This window comes from Plectropomus leopardus, chromosome 13 (assembly GCF_026936395.1).
Source record: "Plectropomus leopardus strain MGB_pleo_1.0 chromosome 13, ASM2693639v1, whole genome shotgun sequence".
Lineage (NCBI taxonomy): Eukaryota > Metazoa > Chordata > Actinopteri > Perciformes > Serranidae > Plectropomus > Plectropomus leopardus.
Window position 1 is genome coordinate 25,781,708 of NC_142188.1, and position 25,934 is coordinate 25,807,641.

At 39.9% G+C, this 25,934-nt stretch overlaps 1 protein-coding gene across 1 annotated transcript in view; it reads right to left on the reverse strand.

Annotated features, from left to right (window-relative positions):
* The window catches only part of plpp4 (phospholipid phosphatase 4), a 56,311-nt gene extending 37,876 nt beyond the window's left edge, over positions 1-18,435 (reverse strand). Inside the window, exon 1 of the mRNA XM_042502699.2 lies at positions 17,881-18,435. Within this exon, the coding sequence (XP_042358633.1) occupies positions 17,881-17,969 (89 nt within the window). The 5' untranslated portion in view covers positions 17,970-18,435. The remainder of the gene's footprint in view (positions 1-17,880) is intronic.
* Positions 18,436-25,934: the final 7,499 nt, after the last annotated feature.

A 25,934-nucleotide genomic window follows, 5' to 3' on the forward strand; every position in this document is an offset into this window, starting at 1 on the left:
GCATATTTCCTAAAATGTTGCACCATTCATTTAAATACACTTTCTGGCATCTACTGTGTTGTTATTTGGACAATCTCACAGTGTCAACTGAAAATGACTACTTTAAGTGTACTTCTAATTTGGTAAAGTGGGTCAGAAACACATTTTCCCCCAAAAGCCCATTAGGCATACATAAATAGATGTATTTTTACAGTGCACATGAGTTCACATCAGCTTTTCAGAGTTGTACATCTGAAAAAATCTGCTGTCACAATGTTTTAACACCAAAAAGAGAAATTTGCAATGACTGGTGGATGAGACTCGCAGCAGGTGAGCCTGGATTTATCACAAATCCACAACTTACAGACCGAACACTGCTGGAAGGAAAACGTACAGCTTTTGCTTAAGTTTCCATTTCATACTCCAGACAGAGAAAAAAAAGCCTGCATTTGCTGTCCCAGCTAAATCAAATCTCACTCCTTTGGCACGGATGGATTAAAATAAAGACAACCGGGTACCTGAGATTTAATAAAGCGCTGCTGCTGCGATTCGATTAGAGGTGGGTCACAGTGGAGAAAGAAGGGAGGCGACTGACAGAGTGAGGATACATTTAATTTAATTATGCCGCTTTATTTCATTCATTATTGAACTCGTAGACCAGAGCACAGCTCTGCTGCTTTGAGAACTCGTGTGCGTTTATGTGTGATGTTGATTGTCGAGTCTGGGGATAACTGCGCTTTTTAGGAACAGAAGTTTCAATCAGGCTCGGAACAATAGATTCCCATTGGATTCCAAAAATCATGACATTTGAGGCTGCCTGTTTTGGCTTTGAAGGGAGCTCACTGGAGAGAGAATGTGTGGAAACAGAAGGTGTTAAGCCTGGAGGTGAGGTTGCATGACTGGTCGATGGGTTGAAAGGCAGAAGTTTGGAGACAGAACTAAGGCTTTGAGGACTGAGGTCTTTGGACTGAGGCAGAATTGTGCCTCAGAGGAGACGCATATCATCATAGTCGCAGTCTGATTAACAAAAAAAAAGAAGAAAGAAACAGATGGGTAAATGATATTATTAGCCAACAAATGAAGTCCCACACCTGCTCCGGGGAAAACTACACTCGTTATATTAATGTCCTCATCTCAACGTGCCATACAGCACATGGCATGGCTAATATAATCATATTCAATCACGTAATTGTGTTCAAATATTATATTTTCCTAGAGGCTTCTCAAACTGTACTCTGCAATGCAAGTCAGAATTCTGCGAATGCAATAAATGTCACATCCTCCCTGTCTCTGTTTGTGTTAGTGGTTACAGTCAGGGCCCTCGCCGAACGTGTCAGGAATGCTCAGCGGCGGTCCTGTCACAGGCAGGGGGAGAGGAGGCGAGCGGGATAGATGCTGAGTGACACTCAGCTAGCTCTCGCATCCCTAGAGATATTCCTTCTCAAGTTGGCTAAAGGGGAGAGAGCAAAATAGAGCTCCATCCTTTGCCTGTCACACTAAACCCTTGTGGAGGGGGGAGGGGATACAGTGGAAAAGCAGGGTCATTTTCATTTTAATTACCCATTCACACTGGATGATTCAAGGTGTATTAAAGAAGCCAGAATATAATGAGAAGCCAGTTTGGTCAGACTACAGGTGTCTGTACGCGATAAAAGCCCCGGAGACACTCTGAGAAAGGTCAGACGCACATATTTGAGGCAGGCATTAGGAAATGCAGTGGTCTGAAGCTGGCAGGACATGGCCAAGGGGACACAGAGGGATTGGGGAATGAAGGGAGCATGGTGGTGGTGGGAGGGGGGGGCATGGTGAGATAAGTTTCCAACCCACAGCAGGAAAGAAAGGAGCCAGGCTGCAACGCACAGATGATTTGCCAGCAGGCTTTGCAAATTCTCTGCAGGTCCGAGGGTTATATTCATTGAGCTTGCCGAGTAAATGCATCGACTTTACCAGCCCATTGGAGTCGGCTCATCAGATTTGGTGAGCTTTTCCTCTTTCCTTTGTACTTTACAGAGGAAACTCTCACCCTCAGATGCTTCTATATAGCGCTGTAGTGCACAGGAGTTATTCTGTAATGAAGTGTTGTAGTTCAATTTTCTGGTGCACCCGACTTTCCCTCTCATCGACATGAACTTCAGCCTTTCGTTTCCAATTTTTTCCTCTATAACTGCTGATGAAGGGAATAGGACTTGTTAAAAAATGCTGAGCTATTGCTTTAAAGCAATACTTCACCCCAATAATAACCATTTGTATATCAACAACTCACCCCATGTTACAGTCAGTTTGTGGAGAAAACATTGCTTTTCTTGCACAGCTCCGGTGAACGAAGAATGCAAAAACGAGAAACTTTTAGATAAATTGGTGTAAAAGGGGTCTGCTTTTAACAATAAAACTATATCAAAACATCTGTTTACAAACTCTCATATAATTTGTGCAGCATAATCCAAGTCTCATATACCCAGTGCTCAGTACTTTGCAAACACATGCATTTTCATTTAAGCCTTACTATTCAAAACTGACTTTACCTTACTGAACCCGGTAGCTGCTGGTCTAACGTTGCCTCGATCAGCTAGTTTTTTGAGTTATTATGTGACTTTGGTATATCTGTTGTGTGAAAGTTTGCAAACAGATGTTTGAATATAGTTCAGCTGTAGTTAAACATGGACCCCAATGACTTCAATTCATCGATATTTGTCTGTTTTTGGACCCTTCGTTTACCGGGGGCATGCAAGAAAAACAATAATTTCTTTATGAATTTATCATGAACACTGGGTGAGTAATTCATACACAAATGCTCATTTAGGGGGTTGAGTATTCCTTTAACTATGAATTGTAGTGCAGAGAGCAAAACGTTTTTTCCTCAGCATCCTCCTCAAAATGTCTCTTGTTTTGGCAACATCTCATTACATTGAGGCTACCATTTATTAAGAATCTGGCAGCTCATTCTATTGATGAGATATAAAAATGGTTGCTCTTGATAGAAGCGTAATTCTGAATTGGTAGCAATAACTGATGTTTAATGCTGTTTTTTTAAGCCCACACAGCATGCAATAAAAGCTGTTTATTGATAGGACCGATTTGTTTCATGGTGAATTGTTCCTTTAATAACTGGTCCACTATTAAATTATCTGCACCCAAAGTATATTAAGGAGGTGCCTTTATTCCAGCTCTGCTCAACCCAGTGCTCTGCAATTATCCTGCAACCTTTAGATAAACCACAGTCACTGAGGGGAGAATAATACACACGAGACTTATGTATTCATCAGTTAACCTTGACATGTTGGAATCTACAAAGGTCAAGCCTGAGTTTCACAACATCCCTTCGCTTTGAAATTGATGATTATCAAAACATAAAAAACAGGCCGGCTCAGGCACAGATAATGAATTCTGCAGGCAGAAAGCCCGGTCGCCTCAGAGGTTGAGGAATCTGTGTTCAGCTCAGGGCAAGCAACCAAGTGTTTCAAATCTCAGCAGAGGGTATATAAAGACACTTGGGCGGGGTGTGCATGTGGCTGCGTTTGCTGCATGTGGGGTATATTAAGTTAGACATGAGCGTAACCGTGCTTGGAGTGCCAGAGAAAAGGACAAGAGGAAGAGAGGAGGAGGTGTCAAGAATTACAGAGACACCCTGATCACTCACACCGGCGGTGATGTTGGACACAGATATGGGGACAGGGACACAAGGCTGACATTTATCAGTGTTGTCGTGCTCATTGTTCATCCTAGCAAATGTCAAAGTCGACAGCAACAGGAGAGAGATTCCAGCTTTGTGCTCTTTGTTCATTCAACGCAAAACCAAACATGGACACCCCTCAACCGCATCGGCAGACTGCGAAAGCTGGTTGTTAACGGCATCAGGGGGCAGGGGGCACTAAGAGACGCCCATGCACAACCATGTATGCATGCCGGCACACACTGCTCATGCACAAAGAGAAAATACACAGAGAAATCAAAACACAAATATTTGCCTTTCGTACAAACAAACACGAGCACGCAGTGGTGTTATACTTTCATGGATCTATAACATCTGCTGATCTGTAACGTGTATATATTGAGTGTTCTCTCACTGTGACACTAACTTTTCTTGCCTCAGGCTATTTATATTTCATGGCTACGGCTTGAATATTATTTTCTCCCCTTTCTGGTTATTTGTTTGTTTTCTGCCAAGCACTCTTCTCTGGGATGAGTTTTGATATCATTTGGATTTTCTCTCCAGAAAATCACCCTTTGCCATCTTGATTTTTTTTTTCTCTCATTTTCTTGAGGAGGGTGATGTTGTTTTTGAGTGCTTTGTTTGTTTCCAGTGCAAGAAAATTAAATTACTTCCTTTGTTTTTAGTTTCCTCAACCCACATAAGCATATAAACAATGCCCTTTGTTAGTAGGAGGAATACAAATATTCCCACTGCTCATGCAGCTAACATACAGGGATGTAAGGATAAATCCAGTTAAAGCTTTGTGCGCTCAAACAGGTGTTATCTTTTATTCTGGCTGATCGTGCCACTGATAAAGCCATCCTTTAGATCTGCTCAGCCAGCTCAGGAGACCCCTATTTTTATTGCCTCTTATGTCAGTCATGTGATGGAGAATATAACTCAAACAGAATTGCAATAGACAGAAATGTGCTGGAAATGACTGATGGATCAAAACAGGGAACTGACCTTATATCCTTGACTTCTTACCATCCACTCGAAATCACTTTAAACCAGGAGTTTTAAAACTGTGTGGGGGGTGTAGGGGGTGATGTGGAGAGAGAAAATGAGATCAAGACACCGTGCAAGGTGAAAGAGATAGCATGCCAGTGTTCTCCAAACAATAGGAATTTAGTTTTTCTAGTTTATCTCAATGATTTGGTCTGTTAACAACAGTTTCACATATCAGCAGTTGGAGCTGCGGCAGTGACAGTGACACACAGCTCATAGAGGCTGTCAAGGTGCTTTCAAACACCTAGCGCCTGATTTCCCCAATTTGAGTCAAAGATCTTTACTCCTTCTTGCAGTCACAACTCAGTCCAATCTGAACACAGACATGACACAAGTATTGTAAGATTCAGTGTGACTTTCCTTTCCGAGCACATCATTATAACCACTAATAAATAACTCCCTGTATGCCTCCGCAAACCAGACAAGTTGCAAATACAGTTAACACCCATGTCTGTCAAGACTCATATGTAATCAAGACAGTAGGAAATGCTTCAAATATCAATGTGACTGCAAAAAAAGCTACAAATTCTAAACCATGGATGCTTCACACACATCTTTAACCCGGCAGCACAGTGGATCTATACTATCAGCACAGTTTCAAGCTGCGCAACCAAAACCGACGTTGCCAGTTCAGTATCTAAGCTAATGTCCGAGTTATGACTTTGAGTAATTTACAGAAAATAATGCAAAACATTATATCACAGTGACGTTGACCTTTTGGATTTCAAATGTCTTCATTTCATCATTTTGCACTATTATACATTTGTGTGAAATTTTGTTGTAGTAAGTGTATGAATTCTTGAATTATGGCCAAAACAGTGACCTTTGAACACCAAAATCTAATCAGTTCATAGTCAAGTCCAGGTGGAAGTTTGCGCCCAAATTGAAGAAATACCCTTAAGGCATTCTCAAGATATCATGTTCACAAGAATGAGATGGACTTGAGGTCACAGAGATCTTTGCCCTAAGACCACTAATTTGAGGGCCAAATCTAAAGAAATTCCCTCAAGGCGTTATTGAGATATCGTGCTCACAAGAATGCGACCTAACTCAGGTCACAGTGACCTTTGACCACCACAACTTTATTTAGTTCGTCGTTGAGTCCAATTTGACGTTAACGCCATATCGGAGGAAATTCTTTTAAAGCCCTCTTGGCAAAATGCGTTCACAAGAATGACACGGACTTGAGGTAACAGTGACCTTGGACTTTCGACCACCAAAATTGAATCTGTTCATTGTTGAGTCAAGGGAACGTTTGCACCACATTTAAGAAATTCCTTGAGATGTCACATTTACAAGAATGGGACTTACGTGCAGTGATCTTTGCCCTGTGACCACCAAAATCTAATCTGTTCATTGCGGAGTCTGAGTGGACGTTTGTGCCAACTTGAAGGAAATTCTCTCAAGGCGCTCTTGAGATATCGTGTTTATAAGAATGGGATAAACGGATGGATGAACAACCCAAACACATAATGCCTCGGACCATAGCTTTCGCTGGCACAGAGGTATAAAAAATTCTTCTTATAACCCTAAACCTTGCATGAAAATCTTTAGGGATTACATTTACCTTTAAAATAAAGGAATCCAGTGATAGTGGTCTGTTCATCCATAAGTGCCCTGCAAAAATGAAATGCTCATAGCTAATTTGTCATATTTTTGATGTTACTAATTTTGCTAAATGTATCAAATGTATACATTGAGGGGAGTACAGTGCTTGCAATAAAGTATAGCGTATAAACTGTAGCTTACAGGCGCTTTACTTTACCCCACAGATATCAGATATTCTGTCTGACTAGACCTCTGCTCAGGTTGAAGGTGGGCGAAGGTGTGCAGGAATTATGTGCAGGTCACTGAACTCCATGCACTAATAAGAACGATAAAGGCAGCAAAGCTAATGAAGAGAGCGAGGGAGATGTCAATCGAGCTCTGTCGGTACACACCCACACAGTCTTGAGAAGAGCTAATCAGCCGAAATAATCGAAATCACCTGTGTGGGTTTACTCGGGTTCACAGGGCTTTTAAGTTGTGTCTTACTTGGTCTCAGCGGATGCATTACAGTAAAATGAACTGATTAAATAAATGATGGCTCTGCATGCTTGGTCATCGTTTAGTTTATTAATGATAAGTTCAATAAGTACAAATGTAATTAATAGCGTAAATGACAGGTCTGTTTCATTTGGGTTTTAAGTACCAGTGCGTTGCTATCGTGCACGTAACACAGCTCACACCTAAATGGAATGGAGTCATAACTGAGAATTTGGGAGTCCATTGTTCAATATATGCTTCTTCCTCCCGTTAAGACTAAAAATCTGTGTATGTGGGTGGAAATATAATGAGCTGTTGCATGTGAAGGGTCTCGTCTTTCAATTTGTCAGCGACGCCCACGCCTGTCCCCAGCTTTAACAAACTTGTAAAGCTGAAATAAACTTACTGGACACAAAACACAATGGCTGTTTACTTTAAAGTTATAAAAGTTGCCAGGGACATGTTTCTGCCTCTTTCTGCCGGTCGACTATGACATATATATGCTGTATGGGATTCACCTTGCTGTGGCAGAAAGTGAGCTATTACTCTGCTGTGCATTTTCTAAAGGAAACCACGGAGGAGTCATGGAAAGAGTCTGGACTGACAGCAAAACCCAGGGGCCTGAGAGGGACACACACACATACACACACAGACACACACACACACACACACAAACACACAACACACAGACAGACACAATGAAGGCTTCTCCAGACGGTGAGGGGGCTTGCTTGTTATATATTTTGAGATTTGGGCCAGGAGACTGCTTCATGTATGTGTGTGTGTGTGTGTGTGTGTGTGTGTGTGTGTGTGTGTGTGTGTGTGTGTGTTGGAGGAAGGCTCTTTCATCTCCTCAGCCCCTCATCTGTCTTTGTACAGATAAGAGTACGAAGCTGGAAATGACACTAATGGAGCAGATCTAAGGAAATACCTGAGAAAGGGGCAATGGAGGGAGGAACTGACAGAGAGAGAAGGTGAGAGACAGAGAAGGAATAAGAATAGAAATATCATGATGGGAGGAAGTGGTGGAAAGTAGTGCAGGTATCTTCCTCTCTCCTCCGATAGGAACTGTCACTTCCACACTCCGTCCACACCTCTAAGGTCTGCGACATTTCTCCCTCAGCTCAGCCTCCACCTGCTGAACACCAGCTGTGGTTCAAACATTTTATCATCTACCGGAATAATGGTTTATTTTTGACTGAACTTTCAAGACAAACAGAATTATTTAAACATATGCCATACATATACTATCATACAGTATGTCTTTATAATATTATTGCCATTATTTGCATCTCCTGGGCTTTGAGCTGTTAAAGTTATCTACACATTCTTAATCATTTGTTATATAATTTAAGGGTAAAGGAAGCGGAATTAAACATAAAACCATGCTGCACTTTATTAAGAACTTCGTCCAAAGGATCAGCCATGTAAAATTTAAGTGTGTAGTAGCAGCTGAAAAATGCCAATTATGAAATGCCTATCAGCATAAGCACAATCCTCACAGTGGCTGTAGTGCTAATTACTAAATTCTTGACTTAATGGTCCTGTAAACATGGCGGTGTCTGATTTATTTTTCTTATTTTTACTTTGTATTGCAATTTTAAGTGTGTGTGTGTGTGTGTGGGGGTGGGGGGGGGGATGCAGTCAGATTCGGGATGAAACAAATACCAGAAAATATTAGTTCTACATGTTTTGTTTTGTTTTGTTTTTTAATATGTGTCACTAATGACTACACCATTAAGTTGTGAAAATTGGTTATGATTTCTCCCCAAACTCTTTATGATTCAAGTGCAGACTGGATGTTACAGAAGAGGAAACACTTAAAGCTTCTTCAGATTTGACGTTCTGAACTCCCGACAAAATTATGCAAGAATGTCTGCGCTGATTAATTTCACATTGACCTGAATCTGTCTGTTGAACAAAAGTGTTATTTTCTGTCTGTACACTCAGTTGCCAGATTATGAATGGTGCTGTAGTGTCATAAAAGTTGAACAGTGGTGCTGAGTAATTTAGTACATTTACTCAAGGATTGTACCTAATTTTGAGGTATTTTTTTTACTTGAATATCTCTATGTTATGCTACTTTATACTTCTACATCACTACAGTGCTGAAGGAAGTATTGTATATTTTTACTTCACTACTCACTATTACTACTACTTCACTACTATTTGACAGCTGTAGTTAACAGTAACGCAACAGATTCAGATATGAATTAAGGCATATTATCATAGTGTATAACACACACATCTTACCATATGAAACATATATGTGATGATCAAACATAAACACATCAATAATTGTAATCCAGTTAGATAATATATATATTACTCTAAAACATGCTATTCTTTCACTTTGGGCACTAATGTTGGTGAAAAAAAACCATTTTGTCATAGTTGATTAAACTATATTACAATATCCACACAGTAGTCCAGGAGACAGATGATCTGTCAAAAAATCATATTTCTTTGCCTAGTTACATTGGTTACAATAGCATTACTGCACATGAACAAACACAACCAACCAGACCTGAGGAGTTTCTAACTCAGGCTGTCAATCACATCAAACTGTCAAACTGAGCAGCGCAGATCAAATATGAATAAAGATTCTGTTACTGCATTGCCTATTTCCTGCCTCTTGTGTTTTCAGAAGCATATTTTAGTATACTGTTTAGCTGTAAAATGAGAATGTTTGCTCCACTTGGTCGGCAATGCTCGGTGCATCGCTCAAACACCTTCAACATGGTGGCAAGGTCACAATTGTTTTCATTTTACAGCTAAACAGTACACTTAAATATTTTTCTGAAAACACTTGAGGCAAGAAACAGGCAAATGGATTTATTTTTGATTAGTGCTGCCTAATTTGACAGTTTGACAGAAGTTCTCGAGCAGTGGTTGACATAACGGACAGCTGCATTGGAGAATCCTTGGACCTTATTGGTTGTTTTCGGTGTGTCATGGTAGATGCTAGACGCTATATTTAGTCCTAAACCAAAGTTTTGGACAAATTACAAAATTTGACCCGATTATGGAGCAAGATAAAAAGTGAAGAGATCACCAGAGGGACATGGATGTCTAAAAAAATTTTCAAGGCTATCCATCCAGCGCTAGTTGAGACATTATCTATCTGAATCATTTTTCTGCCCACAGTAAATTTTCATCATCTAATGGATAAGTTGACCCGCGAGGCAATCTCAGCGAAAACTCTATCGCTTTAAGAAGAAATGGTGAAAAGGACACACGGAGAGTCACTGAGTGATGTGACGCCCGTGGAGGGATAAAGAGATGGGGTTGGATATGACAGCAGGGACGGCGAGACATAATGAGCTGATCAAACGATTGTGGAGAATGAAATGCCAGAGTAGCTCAGAGCGGTGACAGACTGGACTGTTAGGGAATCCCTGGTCTTGCTGCGATAGTCAGCTGCCTCTGCTCTCATTTAAATAATGGTTATTCCTGCCACAGCACCACGCAGGGTTTGTTGATTCACACTATCCCTCTGCGAAACACAAACAGATCCACTCTGACTATCCTCTGTCCATCCTTTCTTTACATAAATCTGCCTCTCTGCCTGGGCCTTTCCTGTTTTTTGCATTTTTCCATCCATCCTCCATTAATCTTTTTTTCAACAGAAGTCTTCACCAAGGCCACTTATCAAATTCCAATGCACCACACAAGTCCTTTACAAAAGCTTGCATTGTTACCGTCGGTGTATTTTCCCTCGTGCTTTCACCTGTACTTGTCGAGTTATCTTCCTTTTGTTTGCTTTAATTGGATGTCTCTGAATAGCCTGCCGCTTTTCCAAAGCTGCTTCTTTAAGAACAAAGTAATTAATCAGGTTGATTTTAAATAATCAAGCACAACAATGGCTGTTCTCAATGTCCTGCCTTAAAAAAAAGATCAATGCATGAACATTCCTGGAGGTCACGCTCTTTTCCCTCCATCTCTGGTCAATTTGTGTCAACGTCATCCAGTCGGAAAGTGTTTCCACGTCCCTCCAGCCACAGTAAGATGTCAAGCCCGCAATCTCCATTTTTCCCTCATCTCCAAGATAATGAGGGTTACAAATTGGATGACCTGTGATTCAGTGCCTCAGATGTTGGCTGCCAAAATTAAAAAAAACTCAAGCAAGAGAATATGCAGTAATAATCATGCAGGCAGTAAAAGGTAAACAAACAGCACATTCCTCTAGCTAGTGAGTCACATTCATTGTGAATAAGTCAGAAAAAGTCCTCTTTCTCACCACCTGATAAATATAATTCCAGTGTTCCTGTGCCTTTCTTGGTCGTACAAAAAAATGTGTGGTTAAAAATTGTATTGGCCTACCTTCAGCTCTCTGCCACTGCAATAGCTATCATAAAATCAGCATGACTGAGCTTGTTTGCTTTGAGATTTTGCCCATGGGAAGAGCCATCGGGACTAAACCATATAGACCAGTGAGGTAAAACAAAGCGCTTAAAGCTTCAGGGCTGCAGAGTGGAGTGCCTATTTTGGGTGATGGGGATCAGCAGTGTTAGCAACCTTTTCAGATTACAGGGATTAATATTAACACCATTTAGTCGATGTTTGAAGTGGCACTCACATCTATGGCCTTTGGCTGAGCATCATTTTCTCTCAGGCAATCTTTTCACCTCCTATAAATTGTATCCTATTTTAAATATTACAAAGATCCTTTTTTCTGTCAGTGGAGCTTGGGATAATGTATAGGAATAATTTAGTGTCTGTACGTTATCACAAAAATGTACGTGAGATTTTCATGACAGCAAACCCCACTTTTTGAGGTAAAGTGTTTTTCCTCAGCAGGTCATTCTATGTATTTAAATTCTGTAACTGATTTATGATATACTGTACTTTTTGTTGGTGGTGGCAGAGTCTGTCATTCCCACACTGAGTATAGATTGCCTGCCAAAGCACTAGAGATTTACCTATACATGAAAATTATGCAGCATGTAATCCAGCACAATATTATGTCATTGATAACTACTTCACTGTTCACTTTCTACGTCTACGTGATACACACGTATATGCCGTATACCCGCTTAGAAAGCTCCTGAATTTCCATCTACCCATTTAAAAATGTGCAGGATATTTAACATCGTTTTGTGAAAGAATTTTAACTTCAGCTGTTGTTTGCAAATATGGGGTCGAGATATGGGACAGTAAACTGAAGATGCAGAGAGACTGACGTTGTCTTTCCTCACCCTGCTGAGCTCAGTGTGTGGGAGAGTGAGAGTGACAGTGGCTGCGCTGAGAGCAGTCAGCTGTTGGCGACCGGAAAAGATAGGAAATTAGCTGTAAAGTTGTCAAGTGGTAGTAAATGTACAGTGAAGGTTTTAGTTTGTCAATGAATAAACACTGCGGCTCCTCAAGAGCCAGGTAAAGTCACTGTGTTCTGCTTCCAGCCTGCTGGGTAAAGTGAAGCATCAGCCTCAGCCCTGAAGGCAAAAAAAAAAAAAAAATCTGCTAGTTCCCTATAGCTGCATTATGAACCACGGTACATTGTAGGGCTTTAAATTTGACTGTCAGCAAATCATTTTTAATGTTTGCAAACGAAACAAAGAGGACACACACACCCAACTCCACTGTGCCCCATTGTATGGAAAACTTCTTGTGTTGGCTTTTATTTTTGACCGATTTTATATGAAAACATAAGTTGTTTGGCTACACTGTAAACAGACATACCAGCTGCTCTTGTATATCTGACAAAGTACCTCCTAACTGTTTGTTGTACTATGAAACTGCACTTCCTGTTATGTATTATGTCTTTCCTTTTTTTCTGCCAATGCATAACTGCACTTAAGCTGTCCCATCACAAAATAAAGGCTCAAATTATTCCTGTAAGAGGCTGCAGGTTGTTCTGACTACGATTGTTTCCTACATTGTTTCAATTTTGAGGAAAGCTGATGTCAGTCTTTTCATATTCTTGTATTTTTGTCAGTTTGTTTTTCATATGGTCATCTGCTCCAAGCATGCTGTTGCAAGTGCTTACATTACATAGACTACTCTGCTACATGTAGCAACATGCTAATGTCAGGGAAACATTTTGGACCATACTCCTGCTGGAACATAATCTGCTGCGGAAAGTTTGGTTTAGAAGTTTTTATGCTGCTTTATTACTCTTAGTCATTCCCCGTGGGAAAGCACATTGCTACATATAGCTACATGCTAACATCAGGAAGACATGTAAACTTGGTCGCAGATATTATTAATTTATCCCTGATTTCAGATCATTTTCCATCCGGATCATGTCTGGCTTTGAAGCATTTATGTAATCATTAATTATTCATGGTAAAAATTGCAACTAAACTTTGTTACTGTATCATTTAGTGATTGATTTCACCTTGTATATCTCATCTCTTTCTCTTTTATTGTAAATCTGTATCTTTTACTATGTTTTTATCTTTTATTACTGCGTAAAGCACTTTGAATTGCCCTCTGTATGAAATGTGCTATACAAATAAAGCTGCCTTGCCTTGCCTTGCCTGTAATTCCCCCGGCTGCAGGGACAGCGCAGAGACAGAAGAGAGAAGCCACAAGAGGCGAAGACGCTGACCAATCAAAGTAGACTAGGCTTTTTTCAGGGAGGGTCTTAAAGAGACAGGTGCTATGCACTTGGCACTATGAGGAAAAATGAAGTTTTTTTTGAACATTAAAGCATGTAAACATGCTCTACCAGAAACCCAAAATACAAGTATGAATCTGAAATTGAGCATCAAACAAAATTATCATCAATCCAATAACCATAACAGAAATAACCACATTCTCCTAGTGCTTTTTTCCATGTCAACAGCAGAGACAGTGTGCCCTGATGACACTGTAACCAATCCACAAAGAGATTTTCTCATCAAAACCAGAACGAAAGAGCCCCCATCATTGACATGCATGCTTAACAATCCCCTTATTCTTAAACAGTCCTGACATTCTCCTCTTCCCCAACATCTCACATGGCTTTCTGAGACTTGCCAAGGCTCTGGGCTGTATCCCAGGGCTGCTCCTCTGAGAGGAGAGGCTGATATGCAGTGAGCCCGACTCTGTTTTGAGATATGACTGTTGTTTTAAAGCACACGGTGTTAAACTCATTTGACAACGGCTATATGATTGTCCTTAAAATTCCAAGATCAGATCAGTGTCAGGGGGTCTTTAGCTCTTCTAATATTAGCATATTCTGGCACGCTTCAATGCAAATTCATGTAATAAACCAAATTCCTCCTCAGTCACTATATTTCCCTGCAACTAAAGAGTCGATTCATTTTATGAACAAATTGCTACCTTTGGCACAAAACTATTCTTTTTTTGTTGCGTACATCAGCAAATAGACCAGCTGCCCTCTTCTCTGACCAATCGCTCCATCACTAAGCTTTTAGATTGCACTGATAGAGAGTTCTCAGAGTGGTTTTGGTGCCCTGCGATTCCCTGTGCCTCAGGTTTTAATCTTTAAAATCTCAAAACAATCTAGATCCTCCAAACTGCATGTCCTACATCTTATCTCCCATCGCTCTTTTTTCTTATTTCCCTGTGTCCTCTTTGCTTTTTCCCCTGATCTCCCTTGAGCAAGCATTCTCGTATTTACCAAAATTCATCTGCCTATTCAAGTGTCCAACTCTGAGCAGAGGAGCAAACACTTAGAAACTTCAAGTTGTGCTGATTGATTGAGGACATGATCTCTGCCGCACAGCCACTCAAGGAAGAAATGACTTCTTGGTATTTGTCTGAGCTCTTGTTTGTTTTGCTCGGGATTACAAGGAAAGTGAAATAGCACCAAAATCATTATCCTCTCCTTCTTTGTTGAGCAGCTAACGGCAGAAGAAAAAGAACTTTATCTTTTTTGTGATTCCGTTTCCAGCTTTCGTTTTTTGGTTGGTTTTTTTCCTTCCATTTTTGTTAAATGTCAAAGATCTATTTCCATTTAGATTGAACTTTTTGCTTTACTCGAGGAAGAGGTGTGACTTCTTGGGTGGCCACCGAGCTATGTTGACTGCATGGCATTAGCTGTTTGATAGTGCAGGGTCGACCTGATTTCACACACTTGGCCCGTCGCTAAGGTCAGTGCACCCCCCGAGGCCTGGAACAGACAGGCAGCTTGGCAAGCAAGGGCAAATAAAAAGTAATGTTCCCTCAAAGGCTAATCATCTTTGACAAAATTTGGATGTGAATAATGAAAGGAATTCAGGGCACGTTAGGTTTAAAATGTCCTCCCGTAGGAAACGACGTGGTTCAGTGTGTGGCGGAGAAAAGCACGAACAGTTTGTGTGGGTGACCAGTCATGCACTGAGGAATAAGCTCCAATATATTTTGGTGTTACAGTGAGAAATATTTCATCAGAATCAAAGACAAAAAGAATGACAGAATTTGCATGTGTGATCTCTGATTAAAGACACCTCTGATGCATTTATATCTGCTTATTAGCCCAAACTAAAGCATTAATTCATTCATTTCCAGCATCCCTCGATACATGTTCACAAGTATGAGGGGATATGAACGACAAATTACTTTTTTTGCCTTTCAGTTAGTCACATTTAATACTGAGCTGCAGAGACAGAAACAATAAGATGAAATTCTAAAGGGAGGAGTGAGGTTTTAACTAAGCAATGAAGCAAGGAAATAACATGATCGCTACATCTTATTGGTAAACATGCACTGATAAGGCTGCCATTCCCTTCCCAAGATGATACCGCAGTATATATTGCATCTACGTGGAACAACAGACATAAAAGGCAATAGCTCAGAACTCTCCGTTACACCTCTAGTGAAGAAAACGACTGATTCTAGTTGACCCCAATTATCCTGCCCTCACCTCAGGCCTGGAGGTGAGACAAGAACAGCAGACTGCTGCCCCACAGGGCCGGAGAGCAGCTCTCTCTGATCTGCCAGGAAAAGAGATAGTCCAATACAACAATTACTGCTGGTCTCAAAGAAATGTATGAGACCAAATGTTCTCTGTCAAAAGATATGATTGTTCTTTGCTGTCAAATAAAAAGGCACACTCTCTGAAGCTTAAAGCCCATTTTTTGTCTGATTTCTTTAGAGCTTTAATAAAAAAAGTACAATTAACTACATTATGGAATTATGGATCTAATTAGTCTTTGATAGCTCTTTTTTTCACCGCTATCCAATCCCAACTACCCATGTAGTCACGATGAAACAGTGTCACCTCTCTGTCAAATCTGCACAATATACAATGCAGGTATGACGCTGACGAATCAGTATGACCGATAAATCACTATTTATATTGGGCCATCACAGATATACAAGTGTCGGCTTATATCTTGTCCGCTATGCAAAATATGAAAAGTTTATTTTTAGCAGAACATTTTGCAGAGACAGATGCTTTGAATAATTCAGAATGATCTAATTCCTAGTGAAGTTTACTGTTTCAGTGCACTGATGTCCTTTTTGACAATAAAGCTTATTTTAAAACTGTAATATATCCTGCCAACCATGGCATATTTTTGTCACAAGTATTTGATAACCATATGAGAATCACCAGAGGCAACACAATACGATATTATCATGATACTTAAGTCAAAAACAATATTACTGTGATTTTAAATGTTTTGCAATATGCTAAGTGTAAGTATTGCGATAACATACATTGCAATAACATATGATTTCTAACCTTTTCCAACTGCATATTGTGTCCCCAGTGGTTAATTTTGTCAAGCTCTCTTTTATCTAATAAAAGTTTTCAGTCTGTGCATCTATCATTTTTATTTCAGCAAAATGTATCAAGTGGACTGAAAAGGTAAACTGATTTTATCATTCTAGTGGGCTACTGTAGTTTAATTTGTATTTGTAATATTAATAATTTATATAATAAAAAATGTATACACTTGGCGTCCATGTACCAATAATGCCATGCAAAAATACTGCGATACTATACAATGCAATAGTACACACACACACACACACACACACACACACACACCTAATGTTCATTAGAAGATGTTAACTTGGCTGTGAAAGCAAATTTATTTGTACTTATAAAGGGCTCTGCTGTAAGTATAAAACAGATCAAGTTTAGTGATGGGGCCCCATTACAAACACTTTATTAGCCTTTAGCGTGCTCTCCGTGCAGCGAGGAGGGAATATAGGGAGTAAAACTCAATTCATTACAGCGAGGAAGGACTTTGTGACAGGGGCTTCAATGGCAGAATACAGCACTTATAGTTGATGATGATGATATTGTGTGAAATTGCTTCTTATGTGGCCTCCGGCACTGATTCGCAATAACAAATCAGCTATAAATGTGAATCCTGCAGCCTCACACACAAAAAGGGCTACACCAGGAGGCTTCAGTGCAATAGTCCAATGCTTCCACTCTGACATGTTTCATGCTTTGGTCTAATCCCCCCCACGTCTAACACTGTTAACATGCAGCATCAGACTCTTCTTGGCTGCATAATCCTCTTTAGGGGGTGACAGCAGCACACATAGAGCTGGGCTACTTCGGCTAAGGAAAGATATTAACGATAATATACACATGCTATGCAGGCAGTGGTCAAATCAGAGTCTGATTTTTTACTCTTTTTTTTCTCCCACATACGGAAAAAAAAGCAAAAGCAAGGTGAATCATTCCAGATAACAAGACCCGAGGCTATCATCACATCAAGGAAAGTCAATAAATGACATAATCATGATGCAAACAAGGCTTACTACCTCCAGGCTAGACAAACAATTAATAATTCATGTGAGTTTTGAAGGCTGGGCATAGTGTCATGCTGCAAAGAAATAACTGAGCACAGATGTGATACCACTGTGGGCTTCCCTTAGATCACTGTCTGTGTCTTGTGGAGTGGTCAAAGGAGCTGCCTCTGTCTCCCTCTAACCATCTCTAATCAGGCAGAAATTGCCATTGTGATATAAGATATGATTTGAGTGTTATCAAAGACTGGTGATACGTTGACATATGACACAAGGTGCCCAATATTCAACTTGGGTTTTTTTTGCAACCTGTTAACGCAGCGTCTGTCTGCTGTCCTAGTCGTTTAGCAGTGATCTGCACATGAACTGCGGCTCCAACACAGGGACCGTCCAGCACCACACCGCGGCAAATGAACCTAAATACAGCAGTTCACTGTCTCGAGCACGTAAAGCCACATGGATAACAGAGAGTAAAACTAAATGAGCACACAATGTAGGATTTTTCAGAGAAAAACTCAGCATCTCGAGGCTCTACTTACACAAAAACTCCGAAAAGCAGAACTCGGATGCCAATCTCCAAAGCCAGCTCGCGCACGTTTTTCCTGCGGTCTGGGGGCGACACGTTCATGATTGTGAGATAATCCGTCAAGTGAAATCGAGACAAAGGCGGTCAGTTCTGATGCTTGTTCACTTTGTAATCCACCTCAACAAAGCGAGCGCTTCTTTTTTTTTTCTCTCCAGAAGCGGTGCTCCTCAATCACGCATGCCGCGCGCCTCCATCGCGACTCGGTCACCTGAAGCAGTCTACCCCCTTCTTCTTCTTCTCCTTCTCCTTCTCGCCTGCCTCCGCTGCTCTCCCGTCTGTTTCAGACCCCCTCGGGCGTTTGTCTTTAATGCAACTCTTGCTGCGGACAGCTCTACCGAGTAAAAGTCCTCCACTCCATCAATTACTCAAACTGGTTTGGAGTTTTGAGAGCAGAATATGGGAAACATTAGAGGTGTGGGTGAGTGGTGAGGGGGACAGTGACGGGAGACAGACAGCAAAGTACAGGCAGAGTGTGAGAGTGTGAGCATCGGCGAGTGTGTGTGGAGTCACAGTGGGTCTCTAGCTCTCTCTCTCTCTCTCCCTCTGTCTCTCTCACTGTCTCTCTCTCTCTCTGTCTCTCTCACTGTCTCCCTCTCTGTCTCTCTCTCTGTCTCTCTCTCTGTCTCTCTCACTGTCTCTCTCACTGTCTCCCTCTCTGTCTCTCTCTCTGTCTCTCTCTCGGTCTCTCTCCCTCTCTGTCTCCCTCTCTGTCTGTCTGTCTGTCTTTATCCTCTCAGCTTCACTTTGTAGACTCCAATGACTAGAAGTTTTTGGAACACCACTAACGATTTCAAAAGAAAAGTTAATATAACCTTTAGTCTTCATTTACATTTACATTATATCTAATTGTTAAATTTAATCAAAAATGATCTGTATTTACTAATTTTGTGAGGTTATTGCAACTTAAAAATGTGACAATTGGAATTATCCTGGTCTTCCTAAGTGTCAGCAATTCCAGTAAATCAAGTTAGCCTGACTTAACTATGATTATGGTAATGATGAAGTTAGGAGATCTGCGAGTTTTGTTAACAGAAAATGCAAATATGATTGACTAGTTTGCAACCAGCAGAATGCAGATATATAGCACAGTAAACTTGGCTTACTGAAGTTGCTAAAACTGAAGATTGATTTAATAAATCATGCCATTTTTTAAGTTGCAACAACTTCACAACTCAACTAAATACAACTTAAATTTATGTAAAATCAACGGTTATATAAGATATAACTAACAGATATAATAAATGTGATTAAGATTAACAGTTATATTTGCTTACTTTTTTAATTTGAAGTGTTTTTATGATAGTTTAAATGAGTTATTCAGTTCTACAAAAGGGGATTTTCCATGATTGAAAGCTGTGTTTACCTATCCATGCGCTCGCATTCAATGAAGCACTCACGATTGGTTGCACAGGTGTTTTGGCGGGACATCGCTATTGCGCAGACTCCAGCTCTCAATGACATCACCATCACAAGATGGCAACACCCATATCTCAGATATTTTAACTTCACTTAAGCATAGCGGGGCTAAGTGGGGGTGTGTCGTCCATCATTATATACAGTCTATGGATAGGACAGCTGAAGCGTGAAATGAGAGAGAGGGGATGACATGCAGCAAAGGGCCGAAGGTGGAACGGAACCGCCAGCTGCTGCAGCGCGGACACAGCCTCAGTACATGGGGCGCCCGCTCTACCAACTGAGCTAGTCGGCACCCCTTCCTTGATTTTTTTAAAGTAAATTCACCCTGTCAGATTTTACAGTGCATAAAAAAAGAAGCACTCATAGTAAATGTGACATAAACGAAGCAGAGGAGCACTCAGGTCTGAAGGTGTTCTTGACCTGAACATTGTAACATCGGCTGGAGGCATTAGGCATGAACTCTCAGCCTGACGTGATATTACATTGTTGCACGTGAAGACAGCCAGTTCCGGGGAGCCCTGCTCACCGCTGGCTCCCCCCGTATAGTTCAGTCACACCACTATGCAGAATCCAGCACCTCGGGGTCTGCAACTCAGACAATGACAAAGGAGCAGAGGCAGCAGCACACCTGCAGGCCAGGAAACCTGGCCAGCACTTCATAGACAAACATGAATATTTGATGCCTTCTAAAACTGGCCTTCCTGCATTACCTGCCAGTCCAGGATTCGCCTCTGTGTGTAGGCCTATATGTGTGCTTGAGAGAGAGAGAGAGGGAGAGACCATTGTGGAAAAAAAAGCCCCTGACCCAAAAACTTGTTTGCTGCCTTTCTAGGTCACAAGCTTGACAAGCTGGAAGCTGGGATGCAATTTAGAAATTGTGCATTCTTTCTGGTTAACAAGGCATCCTGTTAGTGACGTATAACAAAGATAAATTATCGTAGGCCTATACATGCATAGGTAGACAGCAGGGGGTTTTGATGTTTTCCTTTATATCATACTGGAGCTTTCTGGGTGATGTGCCTGAAGTCTTTGCCAGCTCCCTAATAAGAACAAAACAAAACAAAACAAAAGGAGACGGGAAATGGTGGGAGGTTAGGAGGTGAGATCTTACTTCAAAGCTTTCTGGCAGCCATCAGACTTTTCAGCTATTAGAGAGCGTGGCGTGTTTATTACAAGCTATCAACATGGTTTTTACCTCGCAGCATCAGGGTACTCTTGATTCAGATGATTCACTCCGGTCAGAGAGGCTCTCCAGACCTTTGTGAGTATCTGCACAGGGCTACGTAAACACTCAGTTACAGGACAGAGAAAAAGATTGCTTTGCTCTCTCCTGCTAATACCATGCTTACTTCTTATTTGTTGTCGAACATGCAAGAACCACATGAAAAGGCCTTTTCATCTTTTTTCTTTTATTTTGTTTCATCATCACGTTTTTAATATTCTATCTCCTTGACCTACCTCTTGAGTTCTTTTTCTTTCTCTGCGGTGAAGACTATGAGTCACATTTCCCGAGGTTGTAGTTTTACTGCAAGTTTAAACATATGGCGAACTCTAAAATAGGTCGTATAGTAATAAATCAAGGTTCAGTGCATCGTTACAAAGTGCTCCTAATCACCTATGGGTGCATGTATTTTCCACCGTTGAGGATATCCTCTGCGACAGAGTGACTCATCGTGCTTCGGACGGATAGTCCATTGCTCCCTGAGTTCTTGGCTTTATTGGACATCTCTCCTTATTACACTTTGGGCTAGGTTTTATTTGAAAACATCTCTCATTCGTGGTTTATGTACAGAGTTATATCAGTATGTGGGCAGCATTTTTACATGCTGATCAACCTAGGGGGGTGTAAAGTTTGATGCTGTTGTGTAATGCTTCTACGTGATAACATACTCCTTTGCTGAGCGCTGTATTTGGGACTAAATCAGGCATCTATCTAAAAAAAAAAAAAAAAAGTGATGTGTCAGAACATGGAAAATTAAGTTGTAGTATAGTTTTTGTACCCCAATTAAGGGTAAAGTAACTCATTTTGTGTTTTATTCTTGGAGTTATATTATTAGTCCCTAAAAATTTGAATCAGCTGAGCAAGAATTGCCAGCTTTCAGTCGATCAAACAACTCCCCAAAGTGGAGAGAGACATATTGCATCACTCTGAATGGTTGGCATCATCTATCAATGTGGCATTCCACAGAAAAAGTGTTAATCCTTCAGAAATCTTTGTCATTTTATTTAGTGTAAGTGAACCTTCATGAAGCTGATGTTTTGTGTTCTTGGCATCTTCAATGTAAGATCAAGCTGATGCTTGTTGAAGTGTTTGATTTTCTAAGTAGTTATTTGATGCTATAAAAGGGGGGTTAACATCATGATTGACAGCTAGCAAATCAAGGGGTAAATGCTAACGCTAAACTACATTTTAGCATTTACCTACAATGCTATGCAACTGTAACAAAAATGTCAAAGAGTCATAAAGTCTGTAAACAGACTTCGTAATTTAGCTTACATTAGCCAACGTTTGCTAACACTGGCCACCATGAGCTACTGGGCATACCAGACCAAGTAAAGCTTTGGCAGTAAAATATCTCAGAGTGCTAGATTCAGCAGTTGTGTGTTTACTTCTTTAAGTATTTAGTGTTTCATATTTAAAAGGTAAAATGTGGTGTTTGTGTCAAAATTTAAGTGTAATTTTAAAAGTCCAATGTGTAGGATACGGGGGCATAAATGGTATGCAAGTCTAATAGCCATAAGTATTTTTCCATTAGTTTAAAATGTGGAATTCTTATTTCATGTGGAAATAAGAATTGTTGTGTTTTTGTGACCTAAGAATCAGTCTCGAATGAGTCCAGATGGGACAAATCAAACACTGGTTTAAGATAGTGTTTTTTGTGTCAGCCACTGTAGTTCTCCAACATGCTTGGCACACAGCGGACGTTTCGGTTCTGCAGCATTACCGTTATGCCACCACATCCAACAAGTACCAATAAATATTAGTATGAAAGGCAATTGTTCAGAAACATAGATTATGCTCTACAAAGTAACTTGTTAAAAGTAGACCTTAAATTCTACAAAAAATAATGATGTTTTTCTAAGCTTTCTTTTATCATTTATAATATGTTTGTTTAATACTGTATAGTTTTGCCCGTTCTGCAGATAATCAATAGAAACAGTAGACTAAGTAAGGGAAGGAACAGCACTCCTCATGTAGTCTGTGATGAGTAGTCACAATTGCTGTACATTAAAGGATCACAGCTTAAAAGAGTGGGAATCATTACTCTAAAGGAATAATGCAGTGCTATGTAAGTTGTTTTGAAGTAGGCTGACATTGAGCTGCAGCAGCTAATATCAGCCAGAGTGTTAAATACCATTTATTTTGGTATTAGGCTCTGTTTTAATCACTGTCTGTGAGAGGAATCTTTAAACCAGCCAAAGTAGGGAGAGATCAATAAACCATTTCACTGGAATTAAACACACAACAAGTCCACATTACATTCCTGTGAGCTGTTGATTAATAACAGTTTGGTTTGGGAAAAAAATATACGTTTTAGGTGAATAATTGGTTTGAGATCCTAGTTGACACAATATTAAAGAATTCAACAATCAGCACACAAATTGTGTGGCTTGAAACAGGTTTAATCTGCTTACAAATTGTCGTAACTTGTTTTGACACTTAACTTATACATTCAACATCTGTAAATAAGAATCAGGAGTGGGACGATATACAGTTTTACTGTGGATCATGATAGCAACACTCACAAGGAGTTGATCATAATTTCTGTTTTGTCTTAATTAAGCATCGGAATATTTCATGTGTTAAAGATGTGATACAAATAAATGCAAGCTTTTACTTTTTGAGATTTATTTTTCACTGAAAAGAATATACTAAAAAACTGTGTTTGTCTTATCTGTGATGCAATAGAAATCTTTTAACACAATGTCAAGCAAATGATTCCAGTATATTTTGGTGCAATTTTAAGTGTTTAAAGAAAATTTTGATGACTATCAGGCTAATATTGTGAAACTCTTTTGCCTTTATAATTGTGGTATTAAATTCTTTGATATGGTCCCATGCCTAATCGGAATAAAAGCAGTGACCTGTTCTGCTAAAACATACTCCTCCTCCCTTTTGTCTGACCAAACCTTTGACAGCCTGTAATAAGACAAGGTGGTTTCATTTAAGATGAAAAAGAGCTTCAGTGGACCCGACCGCGTTGAGATTAAAATGTCATCTGTCAAAAGTTCTCATAAATTGTGAAGCAGTCCGTGGCCAGATTTTTCTCTGGGCCCAACACTCAAGCCTATTGATTGGCAGCAGAGAGACAGAAAAACCTGTAGAGGTCTTGACATTTAAGTCATCTTGGCCCTGACTGGTTCCTACTCAATGCACAATGGACCATATTTTTAGTTGGCTGTCAGCTCTAAGAGAAAAATAGAGATACTATGGTCAATCAGCAATGTGTTTGACCTACTGTCACATTTCCAAATGTTCTATTTAACCTGGACAAAAAAAGACAACACCTTAGTGTGAGAATGGTGAAAAATGCATTTTTTCTTTTGTGTATCTCTTTATTATGGACTTCCTTTATGTTTTTTTAAATTAATATATTTTTTATCAAGTTAAAGTGCTGCTTTAAAAACAAATTGCTATATATAGAATTTTGAGTTGGCAAAACCATATTTTTTTCCCAATTACTTAAGTAAAACACAAAACTCACTGTATTAATATATAATCAACACTTCTTTGTTAAGCAGTTCTGATCAGTTTGCATCTGTCCTAGTGAACAAAGACAAGTCTGTTTAAACCACAGCAGATGGTGTGTGTGTGTCACGTTGTGTATTGTATTATGACCAACAGCACCAGGCTGGTAATGCAGTGGTTTACAAAAGTTTTGCATTGCTTTATTCTAACAGCAGGCTTTCTCAACAACAACTGCTGCAGCACGACATAACAATTGCCTCTAGTGGCAGGAGAGGGTGACAACATGCAGACGGTTGTTGATTTCAGTATAAAAAGTCAGTTCACTACATCACAAAATAACCTCACTTAGCAAGTTTCAGTCTCAGCTGCTAAACCAACTAGGAGAATGCGACACACCTGTGGTGAGTCACCAAGGCCATTTAGAAAGTGAAATTAAAAATCTTTCAGTTTTGTTCTCATGGGGTGCTGTTATTTCCCTAGAGCTATAGTCCTGGATGTGTGTTACCGAGGCTGCATGGCAATATAGTCGGAATACCAATGCAGCAGTTGTTCCCACATTTTTCACAGCTTGTGTGTGGTCAGTAATACATAATGCGATCTGTAATAATTCATAATATTTCAGGAGATAGAATATCTAAGCCCACTCTGGAATAAGACTCTTATTATTTTCTTTAAAATTAAATGTATTATTTTGAACATACCCACAAGCAATTTAGTTGTTTAGCGATACACACATTGGTAAATTAATAATTATAATATAATTAACATTTTTCTGAAATGGGACATTCAGCATAATCAGCACTTTCACTTTAGGTACTAAAGTAGTGTAATAGTAGTATAATATAGTAGTATAATAGTATAATGCTTATCCTTTTGTACTTTATTTCAAGGTTTAATGGGTAGGATTTGGTGGCATTTAGCATTAAGGTTGCAGAACTGGAACATCCCCTGTTTGCCAAATGTGCAAGAGAACTAAGGTGGCCAACCAGAAACACAAATGGTCCTATCAAGTGCCAGTGTTTGGTTTGTCCATTCTGGGCTACTGTAAAAACAACAATGTGGACTTAATGGGAAAGGACCTGCCCCGTATGTACATACAAACGGCTCAGTCTATGGTAACGAAAACACATCGAATCTTAGCTTTAGTTGATTATACAGTAAAGAAGGCATAGTTAGGAATATTATATTCCATTTATGCCAATATATTCCGTTAAACTACACACGCTGAACCTTTAAGTACATTTTTTTACACATGAGATTAACTATTTCAACACTATTCCTACACTGTGGCATTGCTGGTAGTATGTCTTCCACCACTGCCTTTCACCGGCCCCCATTTTTGTATACTCACGATCTTGCTCTTGGTCTTTAAGCATAATACAGCTTGACTAATCCGATCATCATCACACTTATCAGTGCTAATGCCATCAGTGAAATTAGTAATTAATGTCAGCAATTAGTTATGCCTTTGAAAGTGACACACAGTGATGAAATATTAAACTGCGACAAGAATAGGAATATTCATGCAGCTCTTTTTGTCTGTTCGGGGGCCTACTGTGGTTTTATTTGATTTGTGACTCTGTCACAGTGTCATCCATTCGCCTTATTGTAATGCAAGTTCTTGGATGGCTTTTGCAGAGAGGGCTTTACTTCTGGGTGGATAAATTACTTGTCTTTGAGAGAATGAGAGAAAATGAATCAGAGCTGCAGTGACATTACCGTTCAGAGTGCCTGTTTATGTGTGTGTATGTTTGCTGTTTAAGCGCATTATGTATATTTTTTTCACCATGTTTCATGCAGCCATTTAGATGCTACATTTACACTCAGCATGCGTACAGGTATGCTCACATCACAGCATGACTATGAACCGCTCCATCCTATCTTTGTATAATTCTATCAGA